We start from the raw sequence: 12,050 nt of genomic DNA, 5'->3' as shown, positions 1-12,050 counted from the left end.
TGAGGTACCATTTGAATTCCCTGTCATTTATCTTGCAATCCATGTTTGAGTAATATTATAAATGACTTGGGGGTTGCAATTAATTTTAAACAATCTAGTTTGTTTACAACCACCCACCGCTTGGGTGGTTCAGTTGGTTAAGTGTCTGACTTCAGCTCAGGTCATGATCTCTGGGTTCATGGGTTGGAGTCCCATGTCGGGCTCTCTGCTCAGAGCCTGGAGCCTGCTTGGATTCTGTGTCTCCCTCTCTTCCCCTACCCTGCTCACTCTCTCTCTCTTTCAAACATAAATAAACTTTAAACAATCTAGTTTGGATCAATACTAATTTGATTCCAATGGTGAACAAAAACGTTATTCTGTGAAGCTTGGTTTTCTCCCCCTTTCTTTTGTTCTGATTAGAAAGAAATTGGAGTTTTGAAGGATGAGAGCCTCTCACTGGCCTTGAAGGAGAAACTGCTGTTCTATGGGAAGAGCCATTGGGCAGGAAAAAGAAGGCGGCTTCGGCTCACTCAGGCAGCCCGATGCTGACAGCCTGCAAGACAACAGCCACCCACCCCAGGCCTAGGACCCCAAGTGACAGAATTTTCCCAGCAGCCCCAGGGGTGTGCGAGTAGATCTCTTGCCTTGGATTAGATCCAAATCTGGACCAACACCATGCTGTCAGTCTTGTGAAACCCTGAGCAGGGAGTCTAGCTACCCTGTGCCCAGACTTTGGACCCATGGAAGCCTGAGAGATAACGTGTGCTATTTAAGCTGCTAACTTTTGTGGTGCTTTGTTGTACAGTGAAAGAAACGGATACCGCAATGTTCCAAGATAAATCTCCTTTTGGAAAGCATATTTCTGTGTTCTTTCTTTTTAAAAATTTTTTTTTTCAACATTTATTTATTTTGGGGACAGAGAGAGACAGAGCATGAACGGCGGAGGGGCAGAGAGAGAGGGAGACACAGAATCGGAAACAGGCTCCAGGCTCTGAGCCATCAGCCCAGAGCCCGACGCGGGGCTCGAACTCACAGACCGCGAGATCGTGACCTGGCTGAAGTCGGACGCTTAACCGACTGCGCCACCCAGGCGCCCCATATTTCTGTGTTCTTTCAAGGCTCCCGTGTGGCCCACGGCATTCTACTGTGTCCTGAATGGTTGATATTGTTTCTGGTCCATCTTATGAACTTATCTTAAACCTAACCTCCCAGGTCTCTATCTTAAACCACTTACTACGGTTCCCTTGCTCTAGCAGGCCACATTATTTGGGAATTTTCCCTTTAGGATGGTTTCAGCCCAGTGACCTTGAGTAGCATTCACTGGGTCTGTGGAAGCCACGCCCCTTTGCCCTCCCTAATCTCGTGAGTGCAGTCCACTCCAGTGCTGACTTTTCTGTCCTGCCATGGTGCACAACTCCAGTGGGAGCTATTTGCCTGCAGACACTTTGAAGTGTGGGCACCTGGGAGAGGCAGCCACTGCTGGAGAGGTGGGGGAGAGAACCCCTTCCTCCCATCCACCATTCTCCCACCAAGGAGAGACCAAAAGATGTACTGGAGTGCAAAATGACCAATCATACGATGGTAGCTCAAACATTAAGCAAAATACTGTTTGTCTCACATGTAAAAACTGAGTGATCAAATTTGAGTAGCTGCTCATAAGGATGAATAATTTTGACCTTTATTGTATGAAGCTACAAATTTTATTTCATGAGGCAAAAAGTTATATAGTCAACCATCCATGCTTAGTCTAGGCTGAGCATTGTAAGTCAATCTCTGGCATTTTCATTTATAGGCAAGAAAAGAAGTGAGAAGTTGGTGCCACAGACATTAATTGAGTAAGTATGAATTGCCTAAAAAATACACCATAAGTTCTAGAAGTAAAGAATGACAATGTATTGATATACCAAGAAATGACGTGGATAATTTCTTGTATTCTATACAATTATAAGTCCACTGACACAAATGCGATGCCCTTTCTGTTTCTCTATTTTGTTAAAATTGGTACACATAGATAGATACACAGAACATGATGGGGGTATACACGTCCGTTTCTGGCTCCCAGGCTATGACCTTGAGGAAGTGACAGCTTCTCTGGGTCTCAATTTCTTCAAATATAAATAGAGATAATAAAATCTACTTCATAAGGTTATATTGAGTTCTCTGAGGAAAGTATGGGGGAAATACTCACAAATGACAAGGTACTCCACAAATTTGTAGTGGTAGTATCTGATTAGGCTCTTAGGCACCTTCGAATCTTGATTTTAAAATCAATAAAAAATAAGCAAAGAAACAAAACAAGGGGAGAAAGAAACCGGAATGATTCTGAGACTCACTCACGGTGTTACTTGGGTAAAGCCACCCAATTTCTCTTGCCCTCCTTTGAAAGTCCAGGCCCACTTCCAAGACTGGAGGAGGGCCCATCGGGTTCAGCTGACCTTCCGGCGGCAACAGAAAAAGTTCAGCTTGCAATGTCCAACAGGCTTCTCATCCTCACCACACATCTTCCTGCACTTGCCCCGGCCGAGCCTGCACGGCTCACAAGCAGCAAAGTCACCTACGCCAGAAAGATCTGCTGACACACCTGTCCAGGGACTCCCTGGACGTGGGGAGAACATCAAAGGCCACCCAAATAAGGGAAGGTTTATATGGTCATAAAGAGTGTTTTTAAGAGCCAGCCCTGATTTTTCAAAGAGCTCTGCTTTTCTCAGGATGGAGATGGGGAGACTTAATTTTGAAGCAAGAGGTCGGCACATTCTTTGTTCTTCATGTGTTTATAACCTGGCCTGTGTCACAAGTAAGCACAGTGGGGCCAAGTGTAGTGTATATTACAGAAGCATAAAAATACATACCTGATACTTCTGTAAAGGTTACAGGATAAAGATTAGAGGGTTATCTTGTGGTTTGAAAAGATCCTTGAAGGTAGAGGTGAAGTTCAGTGCAGTTTTTTGGGGGGGTCTGGAAATGGTGTGTGTCCTCTGCAAACTGCCTGATCTCAACTTTCTCATTTGTCAAATGAACATTCTAGAAACACTTGCCTACACTGCAAATTCTTTTAGTGGTCAAATGGAGTAATTCATGTGAGAACATTTTGCCAAACACTATTTAGTCAATTAGCTGTTTTTTGGTGTTGTTACTTTAAGCAAAAGCTGTTTTACATGATCACGAAAAAATTTTTCAGGATAACTTTCATGGACCAGGGAGGTAGTGCCTTCGCCAGCCAAGAGTCCTTTATTTGCTGGTCTGGTTCTCCAGTGGAAACCTTTATGTTGCAACCCCTTATTTTCTTTCCTATTAACTACCTTCTTGTCAGTAACCCAGGGCTACATGGAACCTTACAGGTTGGTCTCACTACGACAACCACTCACTGGGCTCCTTGACAGCTTATTTCCCCATCCTCAGTGGCTATTTAGGATTTTATGTTCCCTGTCTCATCAAAGAAGACGTTTCTTCCCTCTCCTTCCCTCTCACATCATGGCTCAGTGACATGCCCAGAGTTGGTCCATTCCTGGACTGCGTTATCACCTTGATGCTGGATCTCCTCAGGTTGCCCACCTAACTTCTGAACACCAACCCAAGAGCTGTTTGTGCTCATGCTAATTGCTGCTTGCTTTGTGCTGAAGCTTGCCGGGGGGCATGGGGATGGATGTGATTATCCAGTTGGTTCCACGAAGTCCACCATTAGAGTCAGATCTGTTCCTCAGGCTTCTCTGTAGTAAAGCCCAAGTCCGCATCACATGTCTCTTCTGCCAGACGTAGTGCACTCATCACAACTTGTGATAAGAATTCCTACTGGCTCTGAAACAAAGCCCCCGATGACTTTTATTCCAACCCGCTTTGATTGGGGGCAAGGGCAGACACAAGCTAACATTCTACTGAAGGCTTCCTGAGAACACTGAAAAACCAGTGCCCTGCTTCCTCGCCACACAACACTTCAACTCCTTGTTCATGTCTAGCTGCTGATTTTATCATTTTCTCCTTCTGAGTTCCAATCTTCTTCCTTACCTGGAAACTTCTGGGTAAGCAGCCATCCACCTTGTTTTCCCAGCTTATGTGAGTTCCACCCGTCTTCACTCAGATGATGCCCCAGCCCGTTTTACCTCCTGAGCCTTGCATTACCGAGGCAGGGAGGAATCAGCGTTTTCAGCCCTGGAACCAGGTAGGATATGGACTTATGTTGTGTTTCTAATCTGACCTACGCTTCGGAATGCCAGGGAGAGTCTCTAGATGCCCATTTGCCGCCAAATTAGAACACCCATTCTCCTGCTAACCCGCTCTGGCTGTGTTTATATGCAGGGCTTACAAGCAATGGGCGGAGTGATTATTTATGACAGCATCTGCTCTTTTCAGGCAGGGTGTGGTTTGACCATTCAGTGCCTTGCCGTCTGTTGAGGATTTTGTATGCCACCTCTGCTCAAGGCTATTGCTGGGTGCTTTCCTACCTGGTTGGGAATCACAGAATTCAGACTTTGTGACTCTGACATCCTGAGTTGGAAGCCTAGCTTACCACTTGTCATTCTGTCACCCGGGGACAATTATTTAACGTCTCATCCATGTCCCAGCTTCATCGTCTTGTATAAGACAGCAGTTACAATATCACCCACATCCTAGGGACGTTTTGAAGGTTAAATGACATAATCCACATAAAGTTAATAGACTGCCTGGTGCACGGGAACTGCTCAGTGATGAGTAGAACCTTAATTGTTTCTCACTCCAAAATGCTGTCTAAACACTTTTAAATTCTGTTTGCAATTCTCTGGAGATATTTCTTTCGGTTCTGTTTATAATATGCATTCTTCCTGCAGAAGATAAGTATACAAAGAGATCAGGGGGTGCTTCAACGGGCACAGCTCTTCTGTATTGGCGGTGAGATTTCACCACTCCTTTATTTGATCCTTCTGAGACCAGTAGCATAGGCTGGGACACCTCTTACTGGGTTTAGGGGCAGAGCCTGTAAGACGTGGGCGAGCATGTTCTCAGAGCAGAGCTTCTTGGCCTGTACAAGCCTGATCCTGTAACCTTGCTTTCATTAGCACCACAAGCTAATGACAATAGGTCATTACCAGGTGCAAATCTCTGTAGCCAAAATTCCAATTCAGTAACTAAGAGATTTCCCTGCGAGATAACAAACCCAGATATGATGCTGGCTACAAGAGGCAGAAATCTGGGGTTTCAGGCAACTCTATTCTTCTGATTATTTCTATCACACCTTGCCTCCAGAAGTCGGAGGGAGCTGACAGGTCAGAGGTCTTAAAAGTAGAAATTACACACAGGGGATTCAACTTACCTCCTGGAAGTGGCTTGGAATACTCGAGTCCTGCCTGGCACCCTAAATTCAAAATAGCACATTTTGGATTTTAAAGTCAGTGCAGGAAATAACACTGTACAAAACAACATTCCTGGCTCCACACATCTGCTGTCGAAGGTCAGCAGATCACAGAGGCTGTATCTTTATTCTATTTCTGAAGGCTAGCACTCTCGGTAACCAGTAAGAAGTTTAATAAAAAGGTTGGGGGTAGGTGGGAGAGGGAATTGTAGTTTGCTGAGAAAATGCCACTGTAAATTCAAGAAATTCTCGTGAGGACCTCAGTGGGGAGCTGACTGTTAATCTCGATTTTACGGTGGCCCACAAAAGAACCATCAGGCTTTAAGAGCTGCCCCCATCACAATCCCATCCATTTGCAATTACCTGATGGAAACTGGGTGAAAATGAAGAAAAAGGCAAAGACAACATAAGACATCTTCCCGGTCAGGGTCATTTCTGGGGAAGACTCTTCGGAGCAGAGGTCTGGGACCTCTGCAAGAGGACAGGAGGCTCACTTATATTGGAAAGTAATGGGGAATACACTTGGTCAATGAAGTGAATCAATAAAGAAAGCACATTGACATGCTCCATTTCCTAGGATCAAGGACTGACATGATGGGAGGACCTGTATTCTGGGAATCCTGGCTGGGGCAGTGGAAGGAACATGAGGCCAGGAGCTGGAAAACCAGGAGCCACGCACTGATCCTACTGATGCAGGACGTAGGAGCCTACTAGCCCCCCTTCTCTCTCCCAGCTCCATTGTCTCTTCCATTGACTAAGGAGCAGCCATAGTGATTGACAGACGCAACATGCCCAGAGCTGGTCCATTCCTGAGCTGCGTTCCATCACCTTGAGGCTGGATCTTCTCAGGTTGCCCACCTAACTTCTGAGCACCAACCCAAGAACTGTTTGTGTTCATGCTAATTGCTGCTTGCTTTGTGCTAAAGCTTGCTGGGGGGATGGGGATGGCTGTGCCTATTCACTTGGTTCTTTGAAGCCCACAGCTCCTCTGCCAGTCTCTTAGGGTTGTTGTCAAGCTGTAGGGATGAGGCTATGGATGTGCTTGGAACATAGGGAAGTGCTTGGAAAGAAGCCTGGTGCCCTGTAAGAAAAGCCCAAGCAGGGGCGCCTGGGTGGCGCAGTCGGTTAAGCGTCCGACTTCAGCCAGGTCACGATCTCGCGGTCCGGGAGTTCGAGCCCCACGTCAGGCTCTGGGCTGATGGCTCAGAGCCTGGAGCCTGTTTCCGATTCTGTGTCTCCCTCTCTCTCTGCCCCTCCCCTGTTCATACTCTGTCTCTCTCTGTCCCAAAAATAAATAAACGTTGAAAAAAAAATAAAAAAAAAAAAAAGCCCAAGCAATGTGCACTGTTACTGCCCTGGTTTTCATTTGTACTACCTTCACACACGAAAGGGGGGTGGTTAATCTCAATTTTATGGTGGTCTGGGAGAAAAGTGGGGGGGGGGTGGTAGTCATTTTACCAACTTAGCTCTGAATCCCCGAGCCTGTGACAATGTCAACTAGCAGCCCAAAGGCAGAATTTCCACATCCTTTTCCTTCATCAAGAACACAGGTATCTGGGCGCCTGGGTGGCGCAGTCGGTTGAGCGTCCGACTTCAGCCAGGTCACGATCTCGCGGTCTGTGAGTTCGAGCCCCGCGTCAGGCTCTGGGCTGATGGCTCGGAGCCTGGAGCCTGTTTCCGATTCTGTGTCTCCCTCTCTCTCTGCCCCTCCCCCGTTCATGCTCTGTCTCTCTCTGTCCCAAAAAAAATAAAATAAAACGTTGAAAAAAAAAAAGAACACAGGTATCAAAATTACTACTTATATCCCTGCACCCCCAAATAAGTCCCATCCTGTTGTCCATACTTCTGCAAGGCTCTGTTCTTCATCTCAGGAATGCAAAATAGGATAACTGAACAAGGCAAGCTGAGGTCAGACAGAGCGGGTTAGCAGATGTACGACCTCGGGCAGGTGGCTTACTTTGTTGAACTTGTCTCTTCATCTTACAATGGGGACGGAATAAAGGTACATACTTCATAGGATATTTAAAAGGACTCACTGAAATGAGTATTAAGTGGCTATCAGAGTGTCTGGCTATTATTACCAGCCTTACATTCACATGTCTGTCTATCCTGCTTTGCGTCCAACTTTTATGTAAATTCTTTTTCAACTACACCAACTCACAGTGAACTTTTTCTGGCCTGGAAAGTGCAGCCATGCTGATATCTGCACGTTTGTTTCTGTGGCCTTCAAACAAGGCAGCTTCATGAACATAAGGCAATATGTAGGTACTAGGGGATGCGAGCTGAGCCTAACAGCCTCAGCCTTCAGCTTTCAGGCATTTTTAATAACCTGGAGCCAGGCCAAGTGTGAGGAGGGCAGCTGCACACTCCTGTTCTTACCTTGGGGTTTAATGCTCAGCACTCACTGTATTGCAATTCTTAATAATTTTATCTTTGAATATGTGCTCTGTAAATCAAATCTGGTCAGAATAGGAGCAAGTCTGGGACCTTAGAGCCTCAGTCCCCATATGATCTGCCTTCCTTCCCCTCCTCACCTTCTTGGGGGTTCCTGGCCCCTGGCCCTGGGGGCCCCACCCAACCTCCTCCTTTCCTATCCCTCCCAGAAACACTGCCACCACTGACCCCCAGCTCGTACTGAGTGGAGATGTATCTAGAGATGGGATGGCAGTGTCTTAGGGCCCAGCATGCCATCAAACCCTCCCATGCCATGACCGTGCCGTGGTGTAGGCGGGCAACCTGGCAGGAGCAGACCTCTCTCCAGCCCCCAATTCAATACGGATTGCTTGCAGCAGATATTGACATATCCTTGAGAGTTGCCCGGCCACCATGGATGGCAGTGGCAGGCTCATGGGGGAAACACCTGGCTTGACTCTCTCTGGAGCAAGACACTCTGGTCCAGCAGTGGCTGATGGTGGACCACACACGTATGCGCAGTGGCAGTGTGGGGATCCCCAGGCAGTGTGAGCATCTGCAAGTGTCCTTCAAGTATCTTTGTGCCTGGGAGACTGTGACATTAAATAGCAAAGAAGCATTACTATGACAGATCAAGAGAACTAGATACCTTTAATGGCGCCTTTTTCCTACTTCTTGAACATGGGCCCTTGCACGTTATGTAGCTGATCTTGACCTGGAGTGAACTTCTAGTCTTAGGAAAACAAGATGACTCTAGAAACTTTCAAATTAAAGGGCTAGTCCTTGTCATGGGGATTGCATGGCCTCCTTGCTCCATCATGAGGCCAGAGATGCCCCTATAGAGTGGTCCCTACCATGCTCACTTCTGTAGCTCAAAGCCTCCTGCTCCAAACTCAAATCCTTCCATATGCAATTGCTTTGAATACGGTACAAATCATCATTTGTTTAGCCATTTAGAGCCTACCTGCTTTGCACATCCCCACAAAAGTGCCCCCAACATCTGCTAACATAGATAAGACAAATCCCAGAGCTGTAAGACTCTAAATTGCTGACAGCCTTCTAGGGCTTTGATCCCGAGACTTCTCACCTTACTGGTGAGAGGTATCATCTAGACTCATGAGCCCCTGTCTGGCACCCCTCTCCCCTGGGAGTTCCATGGCCCTTTGGGGTGGGCGCCTCATGCTACCTTCTCTGGGAGGCCCATCCCCTCATGCAACCCTGTCCACGTACCACCTGATTAACACCTCTCATGGTTTTACCTCTTCCCTGAGCAGCCCTCAAACCCTGGGACTCACCACATCCTTGGAATTCATCCACTCAAAGTTATCTGCCCTCCTCACAGTGAGGTGTGAGTAGGACACATCTTAGCTCTTACAACATTGTATGTCCCTTGGGAGAGTTAGTTGGCTATTTGTGAGTGCTCAGACAAAATCACATATGCCATGCTCTGAATGTCTGTGTCCCCCCAACATTCATGTTGAAACCTAATCCTCACAGTGATGATGTTTGGAGATGAGCCTTTGGGATGTGATTAGGTCATGAGAACGGAGCCCTCATGAATGGGATTAACACCTTTATAAAAGGGGCCCCTGAGAGCTCCCTGTCCCCATCCCCCAAAGAAGGACACAGTGAGAAGTTAGCCATCTGCAACCTAGAAGAGGGTCCTCACCAGCACCCGGCCATGCTGGTGCCCGGTCTTGTATTGCAGCTTCCAGAACTGTGATAAATGTTGTTTATAAGCTACTGAGTCTGGGGTGTTTGGTTATAGCAGCTCAAACAGACGGAGACACCATATGCTGAGAGGAAGACAAAGAATCCCAAGCAGGATCTGTGCTGCCAGCCCAGAGCCTGATGTAGGGCTCAATCTCACAAACCATGAGATCATGACCTGAGGAGAAATCAAGAGTCTGACACTTAACCAACTGAGCCACTCAGGCTCTCCTAAATTTTTTTAAGTGAGGATTGGAAGGGAATAGAAAAAGTTTGTATATTCAGCCTATCATTCTTTTTTTTTAGTGTTTTATTTATTTTTCAGAGCAAGAGAGAGACAGAGTATGAGTGGGGAGGGGCAGAGAGAGAGGGAGACACAGAATCCAAAGCAGACTCCAGGCTCTGAGCTGTCAGCACAGAGCCCGACGCGGGGCTCGAATCCACAAACTATGAGATCATGACCTGAGCCGAAGTCTGACACTTAACTGATGAGCCACCCAGGTGACTCTCAACCTATCATTCTTCACTGGATTTTTCATATAAGAATATATAATCAACACACACACACACACACACACACACACGTACCCATACATGCACACACCTCACAAAAATCTCATGGTGACTGAGGCTAAGGATACATGGAACATTCCCGCATAGTTATTTTAAGCAAATTGTTTAATTTAGAATAATTTAGAAAATGTGCACAGTGGAGAGTTCTCACATACCCCTCCCCCAGCTGCCCCTGATGTTAACATTCATGCTAATAATTATTAATAGTATGACCACGATGCGTTTGTCAAAACCAAGAAATTATCATTGGTATGTCATATTCCTACTGACTAACCTACAGATTTCGAGTTTGTCTGAGGTTTTCTCAACCAGACTGGGGTTTGGGGTCTGGGAGAAGAATAACACAGGGTTGAGGCTCCTCACCTTGTCCCTTGTGTCAGGGGAATGTGCTGGGGACATGCCTGGCCACCCCTGATGTTAAACCTGGCCACTCATTTAAGATGCCAGCTTTGTCCGCGCTAAAGGGACGCTCTTGCCTCCCCACATTCTTTGGAATTAATTGCCTTCATTCAAGTTGGAGGACTCAAGCCTCACCTCCTGGAGGGAGGTGTGTACTGGGACCATCTGCAATTCTTCTGTTAAAAATGTGTCCCTTTTATCACAGTTATTTGTGTGTTCAATCATTTATTGACATTACTATGGCAGGAGGAAGTAAATTGATGGTCTTATCCAGGTCACATTCACAAACCGTGTTTTCAGTTACACAGCAAGCATTTGGTTGCTTTTCGGGAGTTTGTGATTATTCTAATAATATTTTACGATATTTCAATTTTCAGTAGCAATAATAATAGGGAGAATGATGATGAGGGAGGCTCATCTCCCTAATGTCACATTAAAGAGAGGTATTTCCCAACAGGGAAGAATTAGAGTGGGTAATTCAGGCCTTTCTCTCCATCCACTTAGCTGATTTACTTCAGATTAGGAAAAAGAGATAATCAAATTAGTGGCAGCCTGTGGTCAGAGTATATGGATATTTGATGTATCTATAGTCTTAATCAAATATCAAATATCCCATATGCTCATAACTATCCAGGGATCTGTTTGCAGATTAAATAAGATGATGTATATAGTATTTAAAGTACTGGCACTTTTTAAAAAATAAACAATAAAACATATGTTTCAGTAAAGCACTTGCTGAATGTACACAGCTCACAAATATTGGAGCTGGAATTCAGACCCCACTGACTCCATCATGATATTATGTAATTACTCTGATTTTACATATGAGTAAACCAAAGCTATTAAGGAGCATAGTCAGGATTAGAAATCCAAACTGCCAGATTCCAGATCTTTCTTCCTACTGGTGCATATATCTGCCCCTGATCATCAAGGCACCCTCTACTCTGTCTTCCCTTCTTCCCCATTGTCCTTCTTAGGAACTTTCCAGTATCAGAAAAGCAGTGAGCTGCGGACTGAGTGACACCCACTGAGATGTGGGCTCGGCTTGGCAAAGCATGGAAACGTCCTCATTTCTGGCATGCCTCGCTGATCAAGATGTTCTCTGGTCTAGGGAAATGTATAAATGTGGGTGTTTGCTGCTCTTTTATCATGGACGCTGTGCTGATCTCTCAAGACCCTTCGAGACATGAGGACATTCCTCTTTCTCTTTGCTGTTCTCTTCCTTCTGGCCCCAGGTAAAATGAACGTCTTTGTAGGGAAGGTTCTAGAGGTGGTGGCCCAGAGAAAGAGTCTGCTTCAGTGAGCACCTTGGTATGGTCAGCCCGGTGGCCCTGCAGGGGAGCATTTACTATGGGAGGTGACCCCCCTAATGTCTCTTCTATAAATCCATTGCATTTTCCCTGATTGTCTAAGATGGGGTATCACGGGGTTGAGGAAACAAAGATATGCCAGGAAAGATGCCCTTTGGTCCCCAGCTCCATGCTCACTAACAAAAACAAAAAATTGGGGAAAAAATGTAAAAGCTAGGGTTGGCATCTATGGATCTTGTAAAAAATAGTCGTGATAGATATGAGACAGGTAAGAAAGAGAGCCAGAAAAAGGCAAAAAGGGACGAGGAAAGGGACAGAGCTCAGACACCGCGTTCACGCCGGCC

General features: G+C 46.0%; 1 protein-coding gene across 1 annotated transcript; it reads right to left on the bottom strand.

Moving 5' to 3' along the window:
• Positions 1 to 1,081: 1,081 nt before the first annotated feature.
• LOC122470236 (beta-defensin 105-like) lies at positions 1,082 to 6,401 on the bottom strand. Its single transcript, XM_043557649.1, has 3 exons — positions 5,666 to 6,401; positions 5,264 to 5,305; positions 1,082 to 2,533 (listed from the first exon to the last, which is right to left on the bottom strand). The coding sequence occupies exons 1-3, from the start codon at positions 5,733 to 5,735 to the stop codon at positions 2,406 to 2,408; spliced, it is 240 nt and encodes a 79-aa protein (XP_043413584.1). The 5' UTR covers positions 5,736 to 6,401; the 3' UTR covers positions 1,082 to 2,405.
• Positions 6,402 to 12,050: the final 5,649 nt, after the last annotated feature.

Source organism: Prionailurus bengalensis, chromosome B1, assembly GCF_016509475.1.
Source record: "Prionailurus bengalensis isolate Pbe53 chromosome B1, Fcat_Pben_1.1_paternal_pri, whole genome shotgun sequence".
Classification (NCBI taxonomy): Eukaryota; Metazoa; Chordata; class Mammalia; order Carnivora; family Felidae; genus Prionailurus; species Prionailurus bengalensis.
This window is presented reverse-complemented; position numbering and strand designations above follow the sequence as displayed.

Bases quoted from the DNA above. Each gene is read 5' to 3' on its own strand.
- LOC122470236 (XM_043557649.1), bottom strand. From the start codon at position 5,735: ATGACCCTGACCGGGAAGATGTCTTATGTTGTCTTTGCCTTTTTCTTC. The intron at 5,306-5,665 runs GTAATTGCAAAT...TTTTGAATTTAG, and splicing joins TTTCACCCAGTTTCCATCAG to GGTGCCAGGCAGGACTCGAG. The intron at 2,534-5,263 runs GTAAGTTGAATC...TTTCTGGCGTAG, and splicing joins TTCCAAGCCACTTCCAGGAG to GTGACTTTGCTGCTTGTGAG.